Source organism: Mus musculus, chromosome 15, assembly GCF_000001635.26.
Source record: "Mus musculus strain C57BL/6J chromosome 15, GRCm38.p6 C57BL/6J".
Classification (NCBI taxonomy): domain Eukaryota; kingdom Metazoa; phylum Chordata; class Mammalia; order Rodentia; family Muridae; genus Mus; species Mus musculus.
This window is the reverse complement of record NC_000081.6, coordinates 38,291,289-38,318,654: the sequence shown is the minus strand read 5'-3', so window position 1 is coordinate 38,318,654 and position 27,366 is coordinate 38,291,289. Positions and strand designations below refer to the sequence as shown.

The following is a 27,366-nucleotide window of genomic DNA, read 5'->3' as shown; positions in this document are numbered from 1 at the left end:
CCTCTCGGGGGACAGTTTCACAAGTCTATATAAAGCAGAAGATGTTAAAAAATAATTTTTTTTCAGGAAATATTAACTGAGGCTGGAAATGTAGCTTGGTAAGTGCCTACATGGCATACACGAGGTTCAAGGCTCGGTGCTGAAAACTAAGGACTGACTGACTCGTTCTTTAGGAGTTATCACATAGATTTGCTAAACGTCAGAACATATATGTCAGTGTCTCTGAGTTTCACAGTTCAGCAAGAAGTTCTAATCAAACTTTTCCCTCACTGATTAAAAAGAAGAACATTATTTTTTAAAGCAGTTCATACTCAGTGCCCCTGCCTGGTAGCAATTATCTTAAAGTGGAAAGCAGGAAGGAGCATTGAGCAGGCACCGGGTGCTCCTTAGCCAGTTAGCAGAAGAGAAAGGCCAGCTGTCTCTCCGTAGTCCTGTGAAACAGAGGGGGAAAAGAATTCTTTTTGCCTTTTCCAAAGTCTCATTTTTAGTTGTGTGTGTCTATGGGGAGGTATGTGCCTGTGTGTGCAGGTCCCCTGGACCTAGAGTTACAGGCAGTGTGAACCCTGAGAGTGGGGGCTGCTGTCTGAACTCTGGTCCTCTGCTGTTAGGGATTGGTTCTAATGCTGTCTTGCTTCAATTCGGCCCCCAAAGGCCTTGGTCTGCCCCCAGCTGGATTTGATTGGCCATAAAGAACTGCTGTACAGCCAATGTCTGGGCAGGTATACTGAGGCAGGACCTGGAGATTTGCACCGGCTAGGGACCAAGGAAAAGAGGACAGGAGGATTTCTTCATCCCCATCACCAAGATGGCCTGCGGACATGTGGGAGTCAGGGAAAGTGGGCACACGGGCCACTTCCCCAATTGTGTTTGGGTAGCAGAGATAAAATATAGATTGTAAAAGACGTTAACTCAGGAGTACTGGAGGGGAATGTTTGCTAGCAGCGGGGAGGATTAGAACTGCCCAGCCTTTGAGCTAGTCAAGGCATATTAAAATTAACAGGTGTGTGTGTGTGTGTGTGTGTGTTTCTTTCATTCTCAAATCCACAGGACTCTGGCGGGTGGCTGAGAGGGCCACCCACCTAGAGCACAAAGCAGTTTAACTAATTATTGCTACACTCTGCAAGAGTACACGTCTAACCACTGAGCTACCTCTCCAGCCCTGAGATATTTCTTCTTGGACAAAGTCCTATTACTAGAGCACTTTAACTACAATCTTCCTGGAATAGTTTGTGGGGCTCCTGAAACTGCAGAGCAATTCTCAAGTCAGACATAGGAACCATCGCCTTGACTTTCAGCCACCACTTAATGGATTCTTGAGATTTCAGAACTAAGAAACTATCCTGGGGCAAAAAAAGAATGGCCTTCTAGGTAAAAACTTCGTTGCTTGTGGTCAAACACTTTCACAAGGCAATTCCTTCAAGTTGTAGGTAAGAAAACTAGAAGGAAATAGATGAATAACCTCAGGCAACTTCACTTTCACCTTGTTGGCTTCATTTTACCCACGACCCCAGCTTCTAACCCCCAGCTGCTGTCTTGTCTGGACTGCATATCTTGTCTTGTCTGCATATCTGAGGGGTGCTGTCTGTTTGAGTTTCTTGTTATTCTTCTTGTTATTTTGTTCCGTTTTGTTTTTGAGACAGGAACTGGTGTAGCCTAGACTGACCTTGAACTCCCTATATAGCCCAGGCTGGCCTTGAACTCAGGCCTTGATCTCTGTTTTCCTGAGTGCAGAGATCAGAGGGTTTTGATCATCTTGTCCAGCAGTATCTGAACATTTTTACTAACTCCTGATATCTGGACTAAACTGATCTAACGAGGGATTGTGGAGGGAGCTCAGGTAGTAAGGTTGCAATACAATGGTCATTCTAACATTTGCAGTGGGTTCCACTTTCCCACGTCACCACCCTCCACAGAAGCCCTTGTCTCCCAGCTGTTTCCTCACAAGAATCTTGTTTCTCCTCTGCCCTTCTGACAGTGTGCAAAGCCCAAATGCCTGAAAGGCACAGGTCAGTGCACTCAGACCCTAGTTCTGGGCAGTGGGCAAAGGTGGGGGAGAGGAGAAGGGAGAAAACCCACTTAGCAGCTACCAAGTGTGCTAAGCCTGCAGACAACACACCAGTCAGTGGGCCTAGTGGCCAAACATGCCAGGGAGCTGGCCTGGCTCCTGTAGCAGACCACTCCCCAGCTGAAGTTTCAATGCATCCTCTAAGGCTTGGAATCTACCTTGGAACAGCAGAAGTTAACCACTCTAAGTCCCAGCTAATGACTAGCACTGAAAACCATACAGGGCTGTGCTGAGAACACCTTCGCCTTCAGTCACTCTCCCTCGGCCAGGGTTGCGGGGAAGGGTCTTTTTATTCCATCTGGGTAGGAGTGTTGGGTCCCCAACCAGCCAGGGTGCTGGTGAGAAGGCATTTTTCCCTCTTTGTAGGGGCCTTAGTGATTCATGCTGATAGTCCCAGCACTCAGGAGGCAGAGACAGGAGGAGCTCTCCTGAACACAAGGCAAGTTTGCTCTACATGGTGGGTTCCAAGCTGGTCAGGGGTATGAAGAGAGACTCTGTCTCACTCAGAAAAACAAAATAGACTTCTCTTTTGTAAAACATGATTAATCCAATGAGAAGAGCCTATTGTAGAAACCTCAGGCCTGATGGCAAACTGCAGTACTGTAACACTCTGTCACCGGCTGCACACTCTGCCACCAGCTGCACACTCTGCCACCAGCTTAACACTCTGCCACCGGCTGCACACTCTGCCACCGGCTTCACACTCTGTCACCGGCTGCACACTCTGCCACCGGCTATACACTCTGTCACCGGCTGCACACTGCCACCGGCTGCACACTGCCACCGGCTGCACACTCTGCCACTGGCTGCATACTCTACCACTGGCTGCACACTCTGCCACTGGTTTCACACTCTGCCATCGGCTTCATGCTCTGCCACCGACTGCACACTCTGCCACTGGTTCCACACTCTGCCACCGGCTTCACACTCTGCCACTGGCTGCACACTCTGCCACCGGCTCTGCCACAGACTGCACACTCTGCCACTGGCTCCACACTCTGCCACTGGCTGCACACTCTGTCACCAGCTTCACACTCTGCCACCCGCTTCACACTTTGCCACCAGCTGCACACTCTGCCCTTTCATGCTCTCTTTCTCTTTCTTTAATTTTATTTCTATGTATTTATTTCCTCTGTGCATGCGAAAAAGCAGCAATGCCACTGTGATCATGGACAAGCCAAGCCTTCAGGGCTTGGTTCTCTCCTACCCGGTACTTGTCTTTTTAAAATTATTTACTTTTATGTACTTTAGTGTTCTACCCAAATGTGTATCTGTCTGTATGAGGGCATCAGATGCCCTGGATCAGGAGTTACAGACAGTTGTGAGCTGCCATGTGGGTGCTGGGAATTGAACCAGGGGCCTCTGGAAGAGCAGCTGTTCCTCTTAATCGCTGAGCCATCTCTCCAGCCCATGTGATTGTATTTGTAATAGCAAATAATTTGACCTAGTTCATGGTGTTAGGCTTGGTGGCAAGGGCTCTTACCCACTGAGCCATCACACTGGGCCTGTCTTTAATTTTTTTTTTTTTTTTAACTTTTAGTCAGAGTCTCAGGAAATTTCCCAGGCTGGCCTTGATTCACACATAGGCCTCGGCCTCCAAGTTTTGGTCCTTGCCTCAGCCTCCCCAGTAGCAGAGATTATCAGACCCCAAGGCTTGCTGTACTAGGTTTTGCATCAAAACAGATCAGCCTGACTGGTTACCTCTCTCTCTCTCCAACCTGTTCCTCCTCCACCTTCCAGGCTAGGTCCCCTGAATTCTCCTGCAAGGCTGTGGTGGAAACCTCCTGGAGAACTCACCAATAGCAGATACTAATTACAGTCGGCCTTGGGGTGAGGACTCTGATGCTGTTACTTGGTCAGTTTCTTAGCAGATGGGGACTCGGTCATGTACAACATGGGAAGCCAGTGTCTGCCTCAGGCTGCAAGGCACTCACTGGGCATGCATCGCTACCACCACTCCCCTGCACAGTCTCTGGTCAAACTTCATGTGATTCTCCTTGCCGACCCAAGCCATGTGAATCTGCAAGCTGATCACTTCAGTCACACCTAGACTCTGTTTGCTCTCAACCACTTGGTGGTAGGTTGGGGGTGGGTGTTGAAAGGGCCACACTGCTCCCCTGAGACACGGCACCGGTTGATGCCTTTCCCAGCAGTGCTGGAGAGTTCTGCACTCTTGGCTGAATTGTTCTCTCCTTCTAATGTGACATTCCTAGAGAGAATCGGAGAAGAACTGGGAGCAAATTAGTCATACAGGGAGTCTAAGAGAGCCACCAGCAAGGGGCTGGAGGGAACCAGCTGACCTGCAAGGCGAAGAGGTGTGACACAATTCCTATTACAAATACAAAATAGTTCTGGGTGCGGTCGTGCATGTCTGTAATCCCAGTATTTGGGAGACTGACACGAGATGATTAGCATGTATCTGTTTGAGGCTGGGACCCCAAAGTTAAGGACAGACCAGCCAAGGCTACATAGCAAAACTCTGTCTCAAAACAAAACAAACAAAAGAAAACTGCAAACTGTTTTTTTTTCTTTTTCTGCATACAAGTATTTCGGTCTCCCCTACTTCCAGAAATGATCTCACTCAGTCTTTGCCCTCACTCTCTGTGCTTGATTGGCTTGGCCAGAGGATTATTTGGCTTGTCTGTAGCCAGTCTTCAGCATGGCCTGGCAGTGGTAGGCAGAAAAGGAGAGAGATGGATGCAAGAGCAGCGTGGTCTACAGAGCAGAATCCTGCCTCACGGAAAGTTCTGCCTCCCTCTTACTCAGTAAGCACCATCAGGCCAGAGGACCGGGCAGAACACTAACCATACTGACGGTAACAGTTGTAGAGTACTTTGAACCCCTGCTATAGCAGCTCAGGGATTGCCTAGGACACTGTGGGATCAAAATGCAGAATCATGGGACCTGATCTGGACCTATTATATGAGACTCTGCTTCAAAGCTGGACTTGGTTGAGCACATCTGTAATCCCAGCAACTTGGCCAGCAGAGGCAGGAGAATCTCAAAGTCCGAGCCAGTCTGAATATAGTGAGACCCTGTCTTAGTTAGGGTTTTACTGCTGTGAACAGACAACATGACCAAGGCAACTCATAAAAACATTTAGTTGGGGCTGGCTTACAGGTTCAGAGATTCAGTCCAGTATTATTAAGACAGGAGGCGCTTGGTGGTGTCCAGGCAGGCATGGTACAGGATGAGCTGAGAGTTCTACATCTTCATCTGAAGGCTGCTAGCAGAATACTCACTTCCAGGCAGCTAGGATGAGGGTCTTAAAGCCCACACCCACAGCGACACACCTACTCCAACAGGATCACACCTACTAAAAGTGCCACTCCCTGGGCTGAGCATATGCAAACCCATCACAGATCCTATCTCAAAAGCTCCCAGGGCCTTTGTATAGTTGATCGGTCCAGCCCTTGCCTAGAATGCACAAGGCCTAGGGATCACCTCTAGCACAGAAAACAAAATCACGGGCAGAGGAGGGACCATCTGTTTTTGCAAGACCCACAAGATATTTAGAGTACATAGAGGCTCGAGAAACCATGCTTCTGTTTTTACCAAAAAAAAAAAAAAATTATGATTGACTGTTTTAAACCCTTCCCAACACCCCTGATTTCCTAGTGTCATTCCCAGTTTATCACCAAGGAAACAGAGTAGCCTGAGAGAACCTAAGGGACCCTCACAGGAAGGTCTGCAGACTATGCCTCTCACATCACGCTTTGTTTATATCTCCTTCCCCCGTTTTTCTTCACTCCCAACTATAAACAACCAGGAAGAGTCATTCATTCTCAGCCCCAAGAGTTTGTTAGTCTTGGATGGACCAAAAAGGTGCACGGAAAGTGGGTCTCGGTTCTCATGAGTTCGTGCTGTCTTCCTGAAACCAAACACACTGCTTCTTTAGCCTTAATCCCTCTCCACCTTCAAAGCAACTCTGAGTTAGGGTGTTGTGTCTGAATGTTTGTGAACCCCCAAATTTATGTTAGAATCATATCTCCTGAAGTGACAGCAGTAGGAAGGGGTTTGTTGGGAAGGGAATGCAGGTTGATGGCTGCAATACCATGAGAAGAAGAGAAGGAACTATCATAGAGAATGGTCCTTACCACACTCTGAGTTTGTTGGTACCTTGATGGTGAGCATCCCAGCATTTCAAAACATAAGCAATCAATGTCTGCTGTTTACAGACAAGGACAGCTGGGTCTTTGTGGACAGCATGAACAGAAATGAGGGAGCCCTACCTCTGAGTGAGCGCTGCTGTGTTCAGTCTCTGTTCTTAAGGCTGAGGAATGTCACTCAGGGTATCCTGTGGGGAGAGATGGCTTAATGACTAAGAGCATTGGCTGCTTCTAGGGAACCAGACTAAGGGTCCAGCTCCAACATGGTGGCTCACAACTATTGGAAACTCCAGTCCCAGGGGACCTAACACTCCTGTCTAGCCTCCACAGGTGCTGCACACATGATACACAAACGTGAATGCAGGAAAAACACCCCTACACATAAAATGAAACATGTTTTCCTTAACATTTTTGTAATTTTTGAGCTTATATTTTAATTTTTTAGAAGCTAAGTGGAATGATAAGGGGTCTCAAGACTTTACAGGGATCTGTGGATAGAATTTAGGGGCCTCTGAAGCTGACAGGAAGAAAATTAGTATCTTTATTTTCATTAAACTTTAACCAAACCTCAACATTTTCTTCCCTGTAATGATAGGAAACAAGCCTACAGTAGCATCGGCAGGCCTTGTGCCTTTGCTAACAGAAATCATGAATTTCAGTACTGTATGGAGGCCACCACACCTTGAAGCCTGCTCTGCCTCTTCACTGCTGTGCTTGCAAAGCCTCACTGGAACCTTGTGTTTGTAAAGAATCTCTGGAGTATTGAATGGCCATTTGATATTTGGATCATTTGATGACTGCCTCCTGGTAAAGTGGCTTCCTTTCCAAGCTTGTGGGTCTCACTTGCCTTTGGTGTGAGCCACTCTGCACTCATTGGTGCTGAGAGCAGCAGCTGTAAGTGCTAGACAGCCATAAGGGTGTGTGCTCATGTCCAGAGTGATTTCCTGGAAGACTGCACTCTGTGGCATAGCAGAATTGACTCCTGAAAGTTGTCCTTCAATTTCCACAAGCTCTCTGTGGTACACACACACACACACACACACACACACACACACACACACACACACACACACGCGCGCGCGCGCGCGCGCACGCCCCTAAACCTTAATAAATTACTATTTGTAACCTGTTCTTTCCCTTTCCAGTGCTGGGGATGAAACCTAGGACCCTGAACATGGCAGGCAAACTGCCATAGCATGGCTTCTTGGCGTGGAAGCTGAAGAACGCCAAAGGGGAGCATGGGTAACCTCTTCCCTTTCTCTGAAGCATCAACATTCCAAAGATTTCAAGCAAAGATGTCACGTAAGAGGGCAGGGCATATAGCTCTATGGTAGGAGGTTTATCTAGCAAAAGTGAGTGTGGTTCATAATAATAAAACACAACAACAATAATGAAAGTGCATATGTATCTCAGTGTTCTTATTTAGGAGTTGGGGGCATGGCTCAGTGTAGAGCACATGCTTAAAATACCACTGTTGGGCAGAGATCACATCCATAGTTTCCACTGGTGACTCACTGGGCACAAAAGAGAAGGCAGACATTTGGCCTCTGAATAGAATACCCCTGGACATCAGGCAAGATATCAGGATACTGAAGTCGGAACACGTAAGAACAGGTGGATCACGCCAAGAAACTGGAAACTCATCCTGTGACACAAATCCTAACAGTTCTACCTTCGTAATGTCTGATGTGCAGGGAGATGCTCACCGTGACTTAGGTGTTAGACATAACCAACAGGACCGGAGGTGTGGCTCAGCGGTACAGTGTTTGCCTGCCATGTTCAGGGTCCTAGGTTCCATCCCCAGCACCGGAAAGGGAAAGAACAGGTTACAAAGAGTAATTTATTAAGGTTTAGGGGCGTGTGTGTGTGTGTGTGTGTGTGTGTGTGCGTGTGTGTCACAGAAAGCTTGTGGAAACTGGAGGACAACTTTCAGGAGTCAATTCTCTTCTTCCACGGCAGGTTCTAGGATCAAACTTAGGTTGTCTGGCTTGAATAGCAAGTATCTTTATCTGCTAAGCAGCTGCGTAATTTTTTTATGGTTCCATATTTGTCTAGTATGCAGAAAGAAGGAAGTGAGAAGCCAGAGCAGAGACTGAAAATATGCATACTAAAATGCCAATAGTGGGTTGGTTCAGTAGTTAAGAGCATTGGCAAGATCCTCCAGAGGACCCCAGTGCAATTCCCAGCAACCACATGGCAGCTCCCAACTGTCTGTAACTCCTGTTCCAGGGGATCTGATGCCCTCATAATGTTCACCATTGCACTGGAAACAAAAATAAACAAGTTTTTTTTTTTAAACGTCAATTCCATTGCATTAAAAGGCACAATACACACAGGTATAATTCTGAAACTTAGAAGACTGAGGCAGGACGAGAAGCTGGAAGCCACTCTGTGATCCTGGCAACCCTTGAAGCTGCACAGGACCCTCTTAGCTCGGCCTTCCCAGGACTTTCAGACTTCGACAGCACAGCTTCATTTTGTAAAGCTCCAAGAGTGATGAACATAGTTTACTGCTTCATGGAACCTTGAAAAGCCACTTAGCTGGCTTCTCACTTCTCAGGAAGGTGAAGAGCAGGCCGGAGAGTGGACAGATGAAATTGCTTTGCCAAAAAAGCCCTCCTGCAGGTTGGTGAAGTAGGTCAAATGGTAGTGCTTGCCCAGTGTGCTTGAAGCCTTGCATTGGCTCCCCAGCCGTGCATAAATCTGAGTGTGGTGGTCATGCCTGTAACCCCAGTTCTCAGGAAGTGGGCAGAGGGGGGTCAGAAGTTTAAGGTTGTCTTTCTTTAGCTTCATAGAAAGTTTGAGGCCACCTAGGGCTTCATGAGACCCTGTCTCTAAAATAAAATAAAAACCAATTGAGGGGATGGCTGGGGGTGGGGTGGGGAGTGGGTAAGAGTGCTTGCTGTACAAACATAAGGACTTGAGTTCAAATCTTGAGAACACAAGTAAAAGTCTGTGTGCACTGGAGATCTGTGTGTTGGTATGGTATGGTATGACAGGGGCCCTGTTTTAACAGAACAAATTTACAGTGACAGTACAGAATACTTGATGTCCTTCTCTGGCCTCCACATTCATGCATGTGTGTACATACATGTACATGTGTGCATATACTACATTCACACTTCTCTCTCACACATACACACAGATACACACAGAGAGATGGAGAGAAAAAGAGAAACAGACATTCAAAATAATTTTTGATTAAAGTTTTTAATTAAATTTTAGTGGAGGGTCAAATTAGGCCTCCAAGCTCAGTGAGCCAAGCAACAGGGGTGGTCTCAGAAGCAGCAGGCACAGACACAGGCAAAGGTACAGGCAGAGGTAGAAGCACAGGCACAGGAAGCAGGCAGAGGCAGAGGTACAGGCACAGGCAGAGGCACAGGTACAGGTAGAGGTAGAGGCAGAGGCAGAGGCAGAAGCAGAGGCAGGGGCAGGGGCAGGGGCAGGGGCAGGGGCAGGGGCAGGGGCAGGGGCAGGGGCAGGGGCAGGGGCAGGGGCAGAGGCAGAGGCAGAGGCAGAGGCACAGGTACAGGTAGAGGCAGAGGCAGAGGTAGAAGCAGAGGCAGAGGCAGAGGCAGAGGCAGAGGCAGAGGTACAGGCACAGGCACAGGCAGAGGCAGAGGTACAGGCACAGGCACAGGCACAGGTACAGGTAGAGGCAGAGGCAGAGGTAGAAGCAGAGGCAGAAGCAGAGGCAGAGGCAGAGGCAGAGGCAGAGGTACAGGCACAGGCACAGGCAGAGGCAGAGGCAGAGGTACAGGCACAGGCACAGGCACAGGCACAGGCACAGGCAGAGGCAGAGGCAGAGGCAGAGGCAGAGGCAGAGGCAGAGGCAGAGGCAGAGGCAGAGGCAGAGGCAGAGGCAGAGGCAGAGGTACAGGCAGAGGCAGAGGCAGAGGCAGAGGCAGAGGCAGAGGCAGAGGCAGAGGCAGAGGCAGAGGCAGAGGAAGAGGCAGAGGCAGAGGCAGAGGCAGAGGCAGAGGCAGAGGCAGAGGCAGAGGCACAGGCACAGCTCAAAGCGCAGGCAGCAGTCAGAGGCAGAGGCTCTTGTGCACACACACATACACACACTCCAGTTTCTCCAGAAATGGGACCTCTTCTTCCCCTTTCCCTAAACCATGCTACCCCTGCAGGAGCTATAGGAAGAGGCCAGGATCACACCTGGGCTGCTGTCTACCACTGTTCATGACTCTCTGGGCCAGAGCTGGGCTGGGACGCTTGGCTCCTCTCCACGTGGTACTAGCTGGTCCCGAGAGACAGGATGGAGGCTCCCAGATAACCTTGCTCTGGTGTAGGTACACTTGGACCACTGCAATGGCTTCTGCTCCTCCAAATGACTGCTCACCTTCACACAGGCTCTCACTGTGCTGTAGGCTACCCCAAGTATTCGTGTCTAAAGGCTGATTTCCAACAGGATGAGGAAACTTCCAAGTCTTATGCAGACCTTGGCTAGGGAGTCCTCAGCACCACCTTTGACTCACAGTGTAAGCAAGTGATAGATAATGGCAGGTTCATGAGGATGCCATAGTAAGACCTATTATTCTGTATGACGACCTAAATTAAGAAAAAAAAAAGAATCAGATGGTGGTGGGGCACACCTTTATTCCCAGCAGTCAGGAGGCTGAGGAAGGTGGATCTCTGTGAGTTTGAGGCCCTCCTGGTCTACACAGTAAGTTCCTGAATAGCCAGGGGCTACAAGGAGAAACCCTATTTCATAAAAAACACCCCCACAAAAAGAAAAAGAAAAAGAAAAGAAAACCCAACAAGTGACACTTAGAATGGAGGTGGAGAGATGGCAGAGGCTCACGATGTAGTCCAGACAGGCCTCAAACTCATATAGTATAAGTTGGCCTGTAACTGTTCAGCCTCCTAAGTGCTAGAATTACCATGCCTTGTTTAAAGTTTTTTCTTGGCTGGTTTTCATTTTCCCCCTTTTCTGAGACAAGGTTTCTCTATGTAGCCCTAGTTGCCCTGGAACTCACTCTGTAGACCAGGCTGGCCTCAAACTAAGAGATTTGCCTGCCTCTGCCTCCCAAGTGCTGGAACTGAAAGTATGCACCACCACTGGCTTGGCTGGGTTTTAAATATCAACATTCAGGAGGAAGAGGCAGGAGAATCTCTCAGTTTGGAGCCAGCCTGATCTACTAACTATCTAACTATTTTTTTCACTTCATAAAGAATGAAAGAGCTGACTAGAGGAGGAGAGCTGTGAACAGAAGAGAGCACCACTGTTTTTTCGGAACAGAGCTGTAGTCTGCCCATGCCCCAGTGAATAGTTCTACGTCCATAAACATGCTGGCCTCTGAGAGGAAACAATAGTAACAAAAAACTGCATGAAGTTGGGAGGGTGAAGGGCACTGAGCTCTCAAGGGGGCAAGGGTAGATGGATATGAACAAAATATGCTATATAGATGTATGACATTTACAAAGAATAAATGGAAATAGTATCAAATAGGTTTAAAACCACATATGATAGCTATCTTTTCTTTTACTTTTTGTTGAGACAAGTTCTCACTATGTAGTCTTGGATGTCTTAGAACTCACATGTAGATTAGGCCAGCCACAAACTCAAGAGATCTGCCTCCTAAATGCTGGGACTAAAGGTGTGCACAGAATTCCAAATTATGATCATTAATCTTCATTGTCAACTTGAGTAGACTTACAGTTGCCTTGGAAACACATCTTTGCGTGTGTCTATACCGTGCTTCCTGGAAGGTTTATGTGAAGAGAGGTGACCCACTGTGAATGTGGGGAGCCCTGCGGCACTGGGCTGGTGCTGAGTAGAGAGAGAAAGGTAGCTGAGAACATTCGTCCATTTTTCCCTGCATCCTGACTTTGGACAGTGTGACCAGTCACCCTGTGTTCCCGTCTGGGGCCACCAGTCCCTGCTGTGATGGACAGTATCAAATGAAGGCAAAATAAAGGATCGCTTACATTGTTTTGATCAGGTATTTGATCACGGGTGTGAGAAAAGCAATTAATATACCATGGTGATGAAACTAACATTCACTGGTCAAGGCGAAGCTCTTTCCCCTAGTCCTTATGACATTTTCGGTTTCTCCATGAGCTACTCTTTGGCTCTGGTCTCTACTTAGTCCCACTAGACCAGCAAACCAAGCAAGACCTAGGAGCGGAGTTCCTGGCCCGGCACCTTCAGCCACCATCTCCCTGTGCCTGCATCTGCTTTCCTCTGGGTTTTCCTTCTCCTTTGGGATTTCTTGGTTTAATTTCAGATGCTGCTATGTTCTGAGGATTTTTGTATTTTTTTTTCTCCAGCCCACCAGTTATCATCTCCTAACTCCGGATCTGAGAGAAGACTACCTCTAGACATCTCTGTTCCCATGTGCCACATAGACCTTAGCCCTGCATGCCTTATACTAACCTATCAGACTACAGAGAGAGCTTGGAGGTTAAGGATGTGCATGTAGCTTTTGCAGAGGATTTGAGTTCATTTCCTAAAACCAGTGACAGGTGACAAACAACTGTCCCTAACTCCAGCTCCAAGGAATCCATTGCCCTCTTGTGGCCACTGCCCCCTCCCATAAACATAGTTTTTAAAAATGACAAACCACCTTCTTCTTCTTCTTCTTCTTCTCCCACCTTCTTCTTCTTCTTCTTCTTCTTCTTCTTCTTCTTCTTCTTCTTCTTCTTCTTCTTCTTCTTCTTCTTCTTCTTCTTCTTCTTCTTCTTCTTCTTCTTCTTCTTCTCCTCCTCCTCCTCCTCCTCCTCCTCCTCCTCCTCTTCTCCTCCTCCTCCTCCTCCTCCTCCTCCTCCTCCTCCTCCTCCTCCTCTTCTTCTTCTTCTTCTTCTTCTTCTTCTTCTTCTTCTTCTTCTTCTTCTTCTTCTTCTTCTTCTTCTTCTTCTTCTTCTCCTCCTCCTCCTCCTCCTCCTCCTCCTCCTCCTCTTCTCCTCCTCCTCTTCTTCTTCTTCTTTTCTTCTTCTTCTTCTTCTTCTTCTTCTTCTTCTTCTTCTTCTTCTTCTTCTTCTTCTTCTCCTTCTCCTTCTTCTCCTTCTCCTCCTCCTCCTCCTCTTCTCCTCCTCCTCCTCTCCTCCTCCTCCTCTTCTTCTTCTTCTCTTCTTCTCCTTCTTCTTCTCTTCTTCTCTTCTTCTTCTTCTTCCTTCTTCTCCTTCTTCTTCTTCCTCCTCCTCCTCCTTCTTCTTCCTCCTCCTCCTCATCTTCCTCTTCCTCCTCCTCTTCTTCTTCTTCCTCCTCCTCCTCCTCCTCCTTCTTCTTTCCGAGACAGGGTTTCTCTCTGTAGCCCTGGCTGTCCTGGAACTCACTTTGTAGACCAGGCTGGTCTCGAACTCAGAAATCCGCCTGCCTCTGCCTCCCAAGTGCTGGAATTAAAGGCGTACACCACCATGCCCGGACTTCTTCTTTTTTAATAAAGCCAATTTGACCATGGCTTTCTGTCCTCCACAACCCATGACTTTTCTGTGGTCCCTTCTTCCGGTAACGATGTCTCTCTCGTTAGATCTAGTGAGTATGTTTCCTCACCCCATATCCAGTAAGCAAGTTACATCTTTGCCCCAGCCTCTCCAACCTGCTTCTCCTTCCTTTCTTTAGGCTTCATTTTGTCACCTTTGCCTCCACACTGGTGTTAGCTCCCACTCCTCAAGTCCATCCTCCATACTGGGCTAGAACGGCAACCTATGCAGCCATCCCTGCTAACACTTATCCTTGCCGACCCTGGGAGCAACATTCTCTTACATCCCTTCAGTGACGTACACATCCTCCTTCTGCCTCTCAAGTGTGTGGATCCTATTGTTAAAGCATATACTGAGTAGCTGGCAGTCCCTGCTCCACAGGCTTTGAGAATTAACTCAGGGAAGCCCTTCTGACACTGCTCTAAGCACCTCCAAAATCACCTGCGCACCAGCTCTCTTAGTATCTTCCAGAATGTAGCAATGGCTACAGTTACCAGCTTCTCCCACTATCCTAGAAGTTCCTTCAACACAGGGAATGTTTTTATGATGGTTCTCCAGTGTTCACTAATGCCTGACATGTGGTACAGCCAAAAAGGGATGAACAAGGATGAGACTTGGTGACTGTACAGAGCAAAGAGAAGCTCGCTGGTAGGTACAATGTGTTCTAAGATCAGTATCTGAACTGGGGAGTCTCTATCTTCAATATTCTGACTGAAGGGAAACCAACACCATTAGCAATAAGGGTCAGCATCTGAGGTATCACTTCCTACAGCCAAATTAAGTCTCCTCTCTTATTCATGCCCAAGATGACTACATCTATGAAGGGCCTTGTAACAGCACAATCTAAGAGAAGGGTTTGGAAGGACTCGTACTTCCACTCACATATTGGCCCACATTGTCTGCAATCCCATGGGGTCTTCAGAAACAATCTAGTATTTTATTTAATTCATTGGGAAAAATGTATCAAGTACCTATTAAAGAACAAATAGTAAATAAGAAAGATAACTATGGAACTGGGCACAACAGCTCATGTCGGTGATCACAGCACTTCAGGAGCTGAGGCAGGAGGCTTGCTGAGAGTTCCAGGCCAGCTTGAGTGTATATATGAAGGGACATTATGAAATGACCACTGTCTTATAGGAGTTTAGATCTGAGTGGGGTGTGGGCAGGATTCAATACTATAAAAGGGTTTTGCAATAACATATATATATATATATATATATATATATATATATATATATATATCTCCTTACTTATAACATTGCTTTGGAGGAGAGGCAGGCAAATAATTCAGCCTGGAGCTATCAAGGAAGGCTTCACCAACATGGCAAGGAAACACTGAAACCAGAGAGAAAAGGGGCCTTCAGAAAAAAAAAAAAAAAGCATCTCTTCCAAGAGAGTCTAGCCTCTCTTTGCACCAAGTCTTGTGTCATTCCATAGCCTGTAAATTCTTCAGTAGTCAGTCTCCACCTGAAACTATGTAGCCCAGGCTGGTCTCATTTATGACAATCTTGTCTTAGCCTCCCATGTGGCACACCCTTGTGATCCCAGTAGTTGGCAGATAAAGGCAGAAGATTCAAGAGCTCGAGACCAGTCTACTGGCCGGCCTAGAATACGCAGATGCTCAATAACATTGGTTGAATGCATCAGTGAACAGAGGCCTGAAGGACAGTGCTTATTGAATGGGGGTGTGGCATGGAGATGTATGCACTGTATGATGGCTCTGGGCAAGGGAAGAACTTACTAAAAGGCTGAAAAGTTGAATGAGTAGCTGGAGACCCCTAGCTCATAAAGGGGTAGCCTTTTATCTCCCGATAACAATAGACAAAGGTAATTTATTTAAGTAGGGATTGTTGTGATCTTAAGTTTAAGCATGGCATCTGGGCTCTGGAAAACAAGTTGTGATGTGGGTGGATGTCCTGGGATTACAGACAGAAATAGCTTCGTGCAAGCTAGAGGTGAAACACTGAGCCAAGTGCCTGCCTGGTGCCCATTAGCCCAGTACTTGGGAGGCTGTGGCAGGAGGGTTGTCTAGGTAGCCAGGGCTACACAGAATTTGTCAGCCAGCCAGGGCTGCATAGTGAGACCCTGTTACTGAAGACAAAATGGGGGGAGGGGGGTGAAGACAGGCAGACAGAGTACCTTGTAAAACAAACAGTAAGTAGGTGTTTCTGAGGCAAAGCTGTCTAGAGCTGGGGACTAACTAGATCTCACTTAAGTTTTTGAGGGAGGGAGGCAACTGTGGCTAGACTGGCAATGATCACCCCTTAAGACCACAAAGAAAGAGGAGTTTTAGATTTGGCGATATTAGGTCTGAAGTGCCTGGGGAAGGCTTTCTCTGAATCTCCAGGTCACCACTACCCAGTTTCTCCTACCCCTTTCTCTCCTCTTTCCTGCTGTGATCACTCCAAGTCCCAAACGCTCCTTACAACTCAGCCTGCAGAGTGGGTGTGGGGGCACCACGCCAGACACAGGGTTCAGGCTTGGTGGGTCTGGCTGTGACCTCTCCCGGAGGCGGCTCCCTGACAGGAAGGCAGGCAGGCAGGCCTGCCACTGGGCACACACAAGAGCTTCCTGCGCTGCAGCAGGTGCCCAGGCCAGCTGCTCCAGCCCTTCAGACTCAGATCAACAGGATGGGCCAGCCCAAGCGGAAGGAAGCCTGCAGGGAAGGACACTCCTGCAGACAGAAGCAGGGCACCGGGTGGAGAGAGGCAGGAAGAGCTGCCTGGGTTGCTGAGTTGGCGCTCCTCCAGCGGATTCAGAGCAGGCAGTGACAGGAGGCCATTCAGTCATCTTCCCCCACTCCCACCCCCACCCAGGGCTTCTCTGGCCCACGTTATTATCATTACATTTGTTGCTGGCTGGCTTTAGGTATACCAGAAGGAACCATCAGATAGATGTTGGTAGAGCTGGAGGCCTCTAAAACAAATTCCCTCCTTTACCTAGTCTGTGGTGACTGAGAAAGGGCACCTGCTTTAGCCCTTTTAGCCCAGCAGGCTGAAAAAGCCCACAGGAGGGCAGTGACTTTTGTCTCATGATCTGCCTGTCCCAGGGAGAAGATAAAAATCTCTAGTTTGCTTTAAGCCCCGTTATCACTCCCTCCGGCTCCAACAGCTGCCGTGAACCCGCACAAACGGGCGAGGGGGCGGGGCAATAGGGCGCCAACGAGGAGCCAAGAGCTCTCAGACTAGGAGGCTACAGCCTCAGCCGGGCTGCTGCACCCACAAGCTGGCTTCCCTAAGAAGCTCAGCTTGCCCTCAATCCCTGGAGCGGTGGAGGGGGCAGGGACAGGAACTCGATGTTTGACCGGGTCAGGAATCCCACCTGCAAGCATGCTTTCCTCACCCCATCCCCTCAAGCGGTTTCTTGGTAGGGCGTCGGCGAAGACTGTGGTCCCGCGGGTGGGGGAAGTGGAGTCCACCTTGGAAATAGCTCGAACATTGTATTTTAAACTTCAACTACATCAAACTCAAACTCGATTCTGCCACCGAGCGTCGGGTCTGGGGCTCCCTGCCACGCCACTAGCTCTTTGGTACCGGCTTCCCTTAGTCCCCACTCCAACCGCCCAGAAGGACGGGAGGGACGCGCAGAGGCGGGCCCTGCTGCTAGTGCCTGTGCTGCAGATGGGAGGACGAGCCAGCGCCTGCCGCCTTGGGCGTGGGCGGTGAGTGCGAGCAGGTGTCTGTTCCGTGACAGGGCTCCCGCCGCCACCATCTCGCCCTGGTTCTCCCCAGTCCTCCGGCTTAGAGTGACAAAACCCGGCAAATGCTCAGAAATGCCGCTCAGTGGTTCATCCATCCCTTGCTTCCACGCAAGACCCACGAGAACCACGCTGCCAAAGAACGTCTGGTGGCTCGGAGCCGCGCTCGCAGCCTCCGCCTCCGCCTCCTGCTCGGGGTCCCGCCCACTCCCTGGCGGGCCCAGACGCTGTGGGCGCGAAGGGGACTGGGCGGAGCGGGCTTCCCTTCCCACCCCCCACGTGGGGCCGGCTCTCCGCAAAGCCTAGTCGCCGCCACCGCGCCTCCCAGCTATGCCCCGCCGCCGGCGCCGCCCCCGGGCATGGGCGGAGGACTGAAGGCTAGGGTTGGGCGAGGGGCGTCACGGAGTCAGGTGGTCCCCGGAGTTCCCCGGGGCTGGACCGAGGGAACACGGTGCCTCGGGTTGTGTACACGCTCCACTGACAGAGCCTCTTGCAGCCGGGCAGCCGCTGATCACGCGTGGCTCTGCCAGCTCATTGGCTGAGGCCTCACACACCTTTGCCGCTGATTGGTCGACACTAGGCCCCGCCCTCTACCCCGCCCGCGGCGCGGGGCAGGCAGAGCGGCTACCTGCACGGGGAGGGGGGCAGACAGCGCGGAGCGCGGTGGCGTCGACGTCTAGTGTCTCAGTGCTCCCGTCTGTGGCTAACTAAGCAGCCAGCAGCCAGGCAGCTCGCGACCTGCGGCCAGGCAGCCAACCATGCTCAACTTCGGCGCTTCTCTCCAGCAAGCTTCGGTAAGTTACCTGAGGATGCTGGTCCTTTCCTGCCGGTCAGTGTAGGGGAGCCAGCCGGAGCGCGAAGCATGAGCCCCTAAATAAGCCACGCCTGAGAACCCAGGCTGCAGCGGGGTCTTGCAAGGGATTTCCTCCCTGCAGGCTGGAATATCATCGAGGGCATGTGCAAAAAAAAAAAAAAAAAAAAAAAAAAAAAAAAAGGGTCGGAAGAAGCCTGGGACCTGGACCAGGGGAGAGCGATCCTGGGTATCCAGGAGACAAGGAGGACTCTCAGGGAGACCCCAGGAGACGAGTGAGCTGGAGGGGCTGTCTCCCTGGAAGCGCGGTTTAGATGGAGGGGGCGCCCTGCACCTGGCTCTGGCGGGAGATGCCCCTGTCTGCACCAGGAATGCGACCCGGGGTGACAAGGACTACTCACGGTCTGCCTAGCCGAGAGGAGGGCGCCTGCTCTTCGGGGGAGGGGGAAACCCTGCCAGGTGGAGACCGCGGGGCTGGGCTAGCCCGGGGCTGGGGGAGGGGATGGCCGGCTTCGCGCGGGGTATGGAAGGCACGCGGACTCTGCGGCCGCCAGGGGAGCCGCGGCGCCCCCGCAGACGTCGGGAGGGGACTCCCCATCCGAGGCGGAGGCAGGTGGCTGCCTATAGATTACTCTTGGCAGGGGGCAGGGTCCTGCCTTGGAGCCCGACAGCTTGGCGGGGGAGTCGGGACCGCGAGACGCGGGGGCCGCGTGTCGAGGCGGGAACCGTGGGGCCGCGCGCCTGGAGCCCGTGCTGTGGGCGCCGCACGTCTGGGAGCCTGCAGAGACTGCTTGCGGGGGCTCAGGCTGCCGGAAACAGCAGTCGGACGAATGCTGCAGATGCGGGTAGGCTGAGGTCCCGCGGGCCGAGTGGGCGGAGTGCCCCAGGCTCCGGCCGCTCCCCGGAGGCGGCGAGCAGGAGGAGGGCGGCGGTCGGGCTTCCGCGGGGACCCGGCCCCACCTCCCGCAGCCGAGGCGGAGGCCAGGGATGGGCGGCGAACGGGTGCACCCGGGGAGCTTCTCGTCCCCGAGTGACCCAGCCCCGGCCTCCGCCAGGGGCGGGAACGAGGCCCGGCCCTGCTGTCGGTTCCTAAGGGAACCGCGGCTCGGAGGAGGTGGAAGGGGCGGGCGACTCGGGAGCCGACACCGCCCAGCCCTCGCGCCGCCCGGCGCGCACTGGCGAGCGGTTGGCGGCGGCGCCCGCGGCCCCTCCCCGGCCGAGCGGGGGCGGGGGCCCGTGCTCAGGAAGTAGGGGAAAGGTGACGGCGCGGCAATTCCCAGTTCACGTTTCCTGCGCCGCCCGGAGCAGTCGCTGATCACGCTTTGTTCACATGCCTCGCCCCCTCCTCCTCGCGCCCCCACCCTGCCCGCCCAGCCAATCCGGACGCGGGCCGCGGGCCGGCCGGCCAATGGCAGGGGCGGGGCGCGGGGACGTGCGCGCGGCGGGCAGTGTTCCCGGTGACTCACCCGCCAGCCTCATTGAGGTTAGGGCGGCCCCATCGGTCGGTCCCCGCCAGCGAGGATCTCCCCCGCCGGCCTCCCGCGCCCCGCCCCGCCCCGCCCCGCCTCGCTTCTGCCTCCACCCGGCTTCCCTTTCCTGCCTCGCACCAGCTCTTCGCTCCCTCCCGGCTTCCCCTCCCGGCTCACATTCTTCACCCCTGGCTGCCTTTTTTCCCACCCCTCTTTCTTTGAGTTGGTGACTATAGGCTTTTTACACTTACAGTCTTCATCCATTGCAGCTTACATAAAGGCGCGAACGATTATGCAATTACATTGTTAGTGATGTTTCAAGAACCGTGTCTTGTTTTCCCACACTCAGCAGGAAGATAGGCATTTTTAGAAAAGCGTTAAGATTATCATTGCCATTTTATTTATGTATTAGGTTTTTGCTTTGTCTTTATGAGTTCAGGCTGGCCCTGAACTAGTTATATAGCCAGAGTTGGCCTGGAGCCTTATATTCCAGGCTCCCCCACTTTATGAGGCTTTTCATAATTTTTGCAACCTCTACTTTAACCAGAAGAATTTGGAAGTTCTTTTTAAGAGGAAAGTAGAGATGGTTGGTGATTCTTTTGAAATTCAGGTCATGGAACTTTTAATGTGAGACATTAGGTCGAAGGTGTTGCACACAGAGCATGATCGGTTATCAAATCATGTTTTAATTAAATTAAAACCAACTTGTACTCGGGGTTTTTTGTTTGTTTGTTTTTGCATATCCCAAGAACATATTTTATGCCTGTCTGGTCCCTTATGGTACAGAAAAGCATTGTGTTTAATAAATCTGATAAAAATCATAGATATTAAGAGATTGAGACTTGACCAAAATAAAATATTTTTTTCCTCTTTGGTTGCTTTGTGTGTTTTGCATTTTGAGATGCAACTTCCAACTTCTTGGCCTCCACATTCCTGAGATTATACATGTATCCCACCATGCCTGGCTGTATTTGTGTGTGTCCACTTATTTTACTCAATCTCCACCGTATGTGATGAAGTTACCAATTTCAGACTTTAGGTAACTAGATACCACTTTAACCTGGAAGTAGTTTAAGTCAAATTACATTTTAAGACATTCGTCTTAATTCCCTTACTGGTAATAAGGTGGCCTTTAACCTTGAAATAAAATAGCAAGCATTGGGCATTCCTGCGGTTTGGATAACCAGATAACTGATTAGCTTCAACTTTTGTTTTTGTAGGAGGGGAAAATGGAACTAATTTCTGAAAAGCCCAGAGAGGGGATGCATCCCTGGGACAAAGCTGAGCAGAGTGACTTTGAAGCGGTGGAAGCGCTCATGTCCATGAGCTGCGACTGGAAGTCTCATTTCAAGAAATACCTTGAAAACAGGCCTGTCACACCAGTGTCTGATACCTCCGAGGATGACAGCTTGCTTCCAGGGACGCCTGACCTTCAGACAGTCCCAGCATTTGTAAGTATTTTCAGTGGGTAGAAGTGACAGCATTTTTTAAGAGTTTACATAATGGACCTCTAATTCCTCTCCTTGCTTGTGTTTGTATTTGTAGTGTTTAACGCCACCTTACAGCCCCTCTGACTTCGAACCCTCCCAAGGGTCAAATCTGACTGCATCAGCGCCATCTACTGGCCACTTCAAATCTTTCTCCGATGCTGCCAAGCCTCCAGGCGCCACTCCTTTCAAAGAGGAGGAAAAGAATCCTTTAGCTGCCCCTCCTCTTCCTAAGGCTCAAGCCACCAGTGTCATCCGTCACACAGCTGATGCCCAACTGTGCAACCACCAGTCCTGCCCCGTGAAAGCAGCTAGCATCCTCAACTATCAGGACAATTCTTTCCGGAGAAGAACCCACGGAAATGTTGAGGCTACTCGAAAGAACATACCCTGTGCTGCAGTGTCACCAAACAGATCCAAGCCTGAGCCCAGCACAGTGTCCGATGGTGATGAGAAGGCGGGCGCTGCACTATATGACTTTGCTGTGCCTTCCTCAGAGACAGTAATTTGTAGGTCTCAGCCAGCTCCTTCGTCCCCAGTGCAGAAGTCAGTACTGGTGTCTTCACCTACAGTATCCACTGGGGGAGTGCCACCCCTGCCTGTCATCTGCCAGATGGTTCCCCTTCCTGCCAACAACTCTCTTGTTAGCACAGTTGTCCCCAGCACTCCTCCTAGCCAGCCACCAGCTGTCTGCTCACCTGTGTTGTTCATGGGCACTCAGGTGCCTGAGGGCACCGTCGTGTTTGTGGTACCCCAGCCCGTTGTGCAGAGCCCAAGGCCTCCAGTGGTGAGCCCCAGTGGCACCAGACTGTCTCCCATTGCCCCTGCTCCTGGATTCTCTCCTTCAGCAGCAAGGGTCACTCCTCAGATTGACTCGTCCAGAGTAAGAAGTCACATCTGTAGCCACCCAGGGTGTGGCAAGACTTACTTTAAAAGTTCCCATCTGAAGGCCCACGTGAGGACACACACAGGTACTGACCGAGTGGGCTCTGTCTTTGAAGTGGGTGTGTATGTGGAGTTAGACTGTGGACACAAATGCAAGGGAGGGTGAGGTAGATGACTCATTGTCTTTAAAATTAGTCAGTTTGTCCCTAGGCCTGGTGCCACACCCTTGTAATCCCAGCACTTGGGAATTGGAGGCAGAGGAAGCAGCACATCTGGTAATATATACATGATATATATGTATTTATTACATTATTTATTCAGGCGGGGTTTCTTTGTGCAGCCCTGGCTACCCTGGAACTCAGTCTGTAGACCAGGCTGATCTTGAACTCAGATTTCTTTCTGCCTCTATCTCCAGAGTGCTGGGATTAAAGGTGTGAACCATGGCGCCAAGCTTTGATAATTTATGAACTGACCAGCTTTCAATTTTAAACTCTGTGCGTCAATGTATAGTAACCATCTGGCTTTCTTTGCTTCAGGGGAAAAACCTTTCAGCTGCAGCTGGAAAGGCTGTGAAAGGAGGTTTGCTCGCTCCGATGAACTGTCCAGACACCGGCGGACACACACAGGTGAGAAGAAGTTTGCCTGTCCCATGTGTGACCGTCGGTTTATGAGGAGCGACCATTTAACCAAGCATGCCCGACGCCACCTATCAGCCAAGAAGCTGCCAAACTGGCAAATGGAAGTTAGCAAGTTAAATGACATTGCTCTGCCTCCGACCCCTGCTTCCGCACAGTGACGGCCAGAAGATGGAGACGCAGAATAAACTTTGGTCAGAGTCAGGAGCCAGTGATGGTGTCAAGTGCTTCTGCAAGGCTGTGGCCCTCCAAAAGGGCCTAAAGTAGAAGCCCTGGCCTGGGGGAGGCCCCGCCTGGGTGAAATGACAAGAAGTGCTTCAGCCACAGGCAGGTCACAGAGGACAGGGCTCAGTTCTTACCACAGAGAGAGAGGAGAACCCTTTTATTCCTCCCTTATTTTAGTCTGGAAAGTTTCGGCTGAGGTGAGCGCAGCACAGGTTTTGAATCACATACACATTGGGGACTTTGTTTTTGCCATTTATACTTGAGACCAGCTTTGCAGTGTGATTCTTTCAAAGGATTGGTTTCAAGAATATAGAGGCTGGAAATTACGGTACAGAAATGGAGCTAGAAAATGAGTTTGTGTTACACAGAGATGTCATCTTCTCCTAGAGTTATCTTGTTTCTTATTCCTAGTCTTTCCAGTCAAATCCGTGGATGTAGCTAAGTATATCTAAAACTCATTTTTCCACTATTGTTGGTATTTGAAGTTGAACAGCTGTACATTGCTGTGGGGGAGCCAAAGGATTGGAACCCTCATTAATTTAATTGCTTGGAAATGCAGCTAAAATTCTTCTTTGGCATTTTGTTTTGAAAGTTTAGGCATTTTACTCTACTTTAGATTTTAGTTTGCTTGCAGTTTTTTGTGTAGATTTGAAAATTGTATACCAATGTGTTTTCTGTAGGCTTAAAATACACTGCACTTTGTTTAGAAAAAAATCTGGAGATGAAAATATGTATTATAAAGAAGAGATGTCAAGAATTTGAGATAACTCCTTGAGAAAGTTGGCTTTATGTCATCAGCAAAGGACACTTAACGTCAAGCATACACTGTGGTTTTTTTGTTTTTTTGTTTTTTTTTTTCAAATTAGAAAGTTTAATGACCGTTACAGATGGACAGTGTCTTTTTATTTATAGGAGTTTTTCAGGATGTCAGAGTAGATAGGTAGGAAAATTGTTATTAGAACATTCGCTTCTACCTTGAAAAGGATGTTAATGTGGTCATGTTCTTAGCACCACAGTGTCTGGGCATCTGGGAAACTCCGAGACTTTTTTAAAGTGTCATGATGTGATCACACCTGCAGTTTGGGGCATCGAATCCAGGGCCTTGCATGTCTTCTGTAAGAGCTCTCATCGCTGACCTGTATCCCCCGCAAGAGCAATGACTTTTGCTAACAGTATTTCTTTTCTGTTGTAAAGTGGACAGATGATACACTTGGTCGCAAAGGTAAATTATTCAAAATCCACAGTGAAAACCTCACCACACTTTCCCATTTAAACTATTTCCATATCTCAGAGGTTTCTGACATGCAAACTTGAACCCTTGAAAGAAGAGTTTTCTTAAAAATTATAAAAAATCACGAGTTACAATTTGCACAATATTTTTTGTTGAACTTTATACCTTGTTTACAATAAAGACTTTTCTTTGGTATACACAGTGAGTCTGTTGTATGTGTTAAAACCCATTCTCCATCTCACCTTCATACTGACCTCATTCAGATCAGAACCTGAGGCCAGATTGCTTTAAGATGATGTAACTGCTATGACCAACAAGAGAAGGCTGACCTGTCATCTGGAGGGACTTGTTCAAGTTGTACTCACTCAGACCAGGAAGAGATACTCTAGATATAACAGATAAACTGGTCCTTAAGCAGTGTGAGAGGCCAGGCCACCTCTGCAGAGACACTTGCTAGTCACTTAGGAGCGTTGTAAGTAGGGTATGACTTTTTTCTTTTAATAAGGTCACTATTTTAGTTGGCCCAAAAGTCTCACTGCTCTTGAGAAAATCTGCAAAGGCCCCTGCTTGAACACCTGGCTCACTTTTTGAGACAAAGTCTTATTGTAGCCCAGGCTAGCCTGGAACTCAAATAGCCCAGGGGGTCGCAATTCTTCTGTGCCTCTGGAATGCTAGGATTCACCACGATTCCTTACCCCAACCTCTTGATTTGTTATTTTTACCATCCTTGTATGAATCTTGTTTGAGGCAAATTATTGTGGTATTCTAATTCTTTTGTTGTATATTTTTGGGGATTCTATAGGAAAGACTAGTTTAGTCTCCTTAGTTATTCCTGTCGATATGGATTTGTGGAGACATATATCATTCTCTTAAGTTATAAGGGTTTTGTTACTCAGCTGTCCCAGTGTGATCCTTGGTTTCTTGTTTTGTTTTGTTTTGTTTTGTTGGTTTTTCAGGACAGGGTTTCTCTCTTTTTTGTTTGTTTGTTTGTTTGTTTGTGAGACAGGGTTTCTCTGTGTAGCCCTGGCTGTCCTGGAACTCACTCTGTAGACCAGGCTGGCCTCGAACTCAGAAATCTGCTTGCCTCTGCCTCCCAAGTGCTGGGATTAAAGGCGTGCGCCACCACCACCCAGCTCAGTGTGGTCCTTGTGAACTCCTGACTGGTTAACCATTTTGATTGACAAAGATGGGAATTCTATGATCCATCCTATCCGTTCCTCCGGAGTAAGAGTTAGTGATTATTCTGAGGAGTGAAAAAGTCTCCCTGAAACAGGCTGGCCTTGACCCTGCTACCCACTCTCTCAGCCTATATGTGCTGTGGATTTGCTTCCTTTTTGTTTTCTAACATAGTCTTGTAGCCAGAGCTAGAGAGTTTTCTCTTCCAGTCCTACCCTGCTACCAGCCTGTCTAATCTGGCATCTCACAGCCCCTCCCTGGTGTTCTGTCTCTAGTCTCTTCCTGCTAATTAGCCTTTCCCTTTGGAAAAGGGAAACCTGACAGAGGCTTTTCTGTGTAAAATACTTTAAAGACTTCCAGTACACTTGGAGAAGTCTAGATGTTTCTTTCTCTCCTGTGTAACTTGAGACAGGTAGTCAAGGCTGGCCTTGAACTCCTGACTCCCGGCCTCCACCTGCTGCACGCAGAGAGCCTTGCTGTGCACCACGGAACTCCTTCCGTTGGTTTTCATAGAACAGGGTAGGTTTTGCTCTGTAGTCCTGGCTGGCTTCAAATTAGTTGCAATTTTGCCTGAGCTTTGCCTGGTGGAACCCCAGGTATGAGCCACTGCCTGCAACAGCACTGTATATCAAATATGTGCCACATGTCATTTAAATTTTCCCCTTCCCAAGTAGGCTTGGGCCTACTTCTGATTCCAGCCCTGGGGAGAGTGACTGTGAGTGCAAGCTCAGTCTGGTTTACGCATCAAGTTCCAGGTAAGGAGGACTACATAATGAAACCCTATCTTAGGTTATTTTCTAGTAGATACATCAAAAAGATATACCCAAACTATTTCCACACCGAGTCAGTATCATGGCTAAGAATCCTAGTCCATCTCTTCTGAAGTTACCCTTGGAACCCACTCTTACATGCTCATAGCACATCCTACTTGGGACCAACCACATTTCAAGTGCTTGGTAGTCACAGGTGGCAGGTAGCTAGCTGCTTGGGGCTCCTTGAGGGTCCCCAGTATCCTGCACCATTAGGCTTCTGCCAGCCCCTCCCCTCCAGTTCCCCTGTACCCTGTGTCTAAGATGCGAGCCTTACTGCTGTGCTACTTCATGTGTGGAGAATGATTTCCCTGACCTTCTCCCTTGACATTTCCACTATCACCGCCCATCATTTCCCTTTACTGAAATTGCCTAATGCCTCTGTTTTTTTCCAGGACAGGAGTCTCTGAGTCTTGCCCTCAGCATCTCGCTTAGCGTCTTACACATAGCAGGGCTCAGTCACGTTGCTGAACTGAAAGGGAGCCTGCGGAGCCTCAGGAGGGGAATAACTGGATGTTATATAACATACAGGATACAGCCACCGGATGCTGAAGCCTGCCCTTTGATTCCTTGTTGGTTCTGGAAGGGACCTCTTGCTGCATGTTCCAGACTTAAAGAAGACTGATAGAGTTTATTGGTGGAATACTTGTCTAACATGTGCCCAGCATCATAGAACAAAAACAGTCATGGCACATCTATTTTGTTTTGGGGTATTTTGGTTTTTTTGTTTTGTTCTTCTGTTTTAAACAGGGCAGGGTTAAGATTTGAAAGGGGTGGCACACACAGGTCCTTCAGCAGAGTCAAATTCCTTGCCTGGAACTGCTTAGAAATGTCACCTTGGTAGTCCCTCTGCTCTTTCTCATTGCTCTCAGGAAGCGCCGAGAACGATGAAGACCCTCTCGGAGAATTTTGGGCAGGCCTCTTCCTGAAGATGAGTGGGAAGGCTTCTTTCCGTGGCAGTGCTGCTAATGCCCTAGTACCTAAATCCAGTCCTGGTGGAGAAGCCTGGGCTAAGACATGACCTTGAGCTGACTCACTCACAGCAGAGCATCTCCACCAGAGAGCAGAGGAAGTATCAGCGAAAGAGATCAGCTTGAGAGACCTGGTGTCCTAGAATTCTCTGGGGAAATCTAACTAATAAAACAACATTTTATACACATCAACACACACACAGAGCTCAGAGAGGTTTATTTAGTATAAGGAATTGATTATAGGAACAGATAAGCTTACAGCTGGCAAGCTGGAATCCCAGAATCATAGTTCTAGTACAAATGCCACGACCCACTTACGGGGCTTGCTTTGCTAATTTTGAGAAAGGATCTTTTGTAGCCCAGGT

The 27,366-nt window shown here is 49.3% G+C and overlaps 1 protein-coding gene and 1 long non-coding RNA gene across 11 annotated transcripts in view; one reads left to right on the top strand and one right to left on the bottom strand.

The window, feature by feature from the left end:
* Positions 1-19,908, bottom strand: part of Gm35248 — a 44,393-nt gene extending 24,485 nt beyond the window's left edge. The window contains exons 1-4 of one of the 8 annotated variants that reach the window (XR_001781639.2): positions 18,515-18,688; positions 18,106-18,238; positions 7,881-7,961; positions 6,298-6,362 (exon numbers count right to left, since the gene is read on the bottom strand). This is a non-coding gene — a long non-coding RNA (predicted gene, 35248). Of the gene's footprint in view, positions 1-6,297; positions 6,363-7,880; positions 7,962-10,519; positions 12,720-18,105; positions 18,239-18,514; positions 18,689-19,579; positions 19,649-19,833 lie in introns of those variants that run through there. The other 7 variants (XR_001781641.1, XR_001781640.2, XR_001781638.2 and 4 more) reach the window with 7 other exon arrangements.
* Klf10 (Kruppel-like factor 10) lies at positions 17,944-27,191 on the top strand. 3 transcript variants are annotated; one of them, NM_001289471.1, is made up of 5 exons: positions 17,944-18,096; positions 20,803-21,033; positions 21,128-22,040; positions 22,491-22,580; positions 26,431-27,191. In NM_001289471.1, exons 1-5 carry the CDS (start codon positions 18,061-18,063, stop codon positions 26,463-26,465), a joined length of 1,305 nt encoding a protein of 434 aa, NP_001276400.1. In that variant the 5' UTR covers positions 17,944-18,060; the 3' UTR covers positions 26,466-27,191. The 3 variants fall into 3 exon arrangements, with proteins under 3 accessions (NP_001276400.1, NP_038720.1, NP_001344606.1); NM_013692.3 differs by lacking the exon at positions 26,431-27,191 and having other exon boundaries at positions 22,491-24,249; NM_001357677.1 differs by lacking the exons at positions 17,944-18,096; positions 26,431-27,191 and adding an exon at positions 18,755-18,958 and having other exon boundaries at positions 22,491-24,249.
* The last annotated feature ends 175 nt before the right edge of the window (positions 27,192-27,366 follow it).

What these genes read in the sequence shown, in the direction of transcription:
- Klf10 (NM_013692.3), top strand. Translation starts at nt 18,061, where the DNA reads ATGCTCAACTTCGGCGCTTCTCTCCAGCAAGCTTCG. An exon ending in CTTCTCTCCAGCAAGCTTCG is followed by an intron (nt 18,097 to 20,802) that starts GTAAGTTACCTG and finishes TTGTTTTTGTAG; the next exon opens with GAGGGGAAAATGGAACTAAT. An exon ending in CCACGTGAGGACACACACAG is followed by an intron (nt 22,041 to 22,490) that starts GTACTGACCGAG and finishes TCTTTGCTTCAG; the next exon opens with GGGAAAAACCTTTCAGCTGC.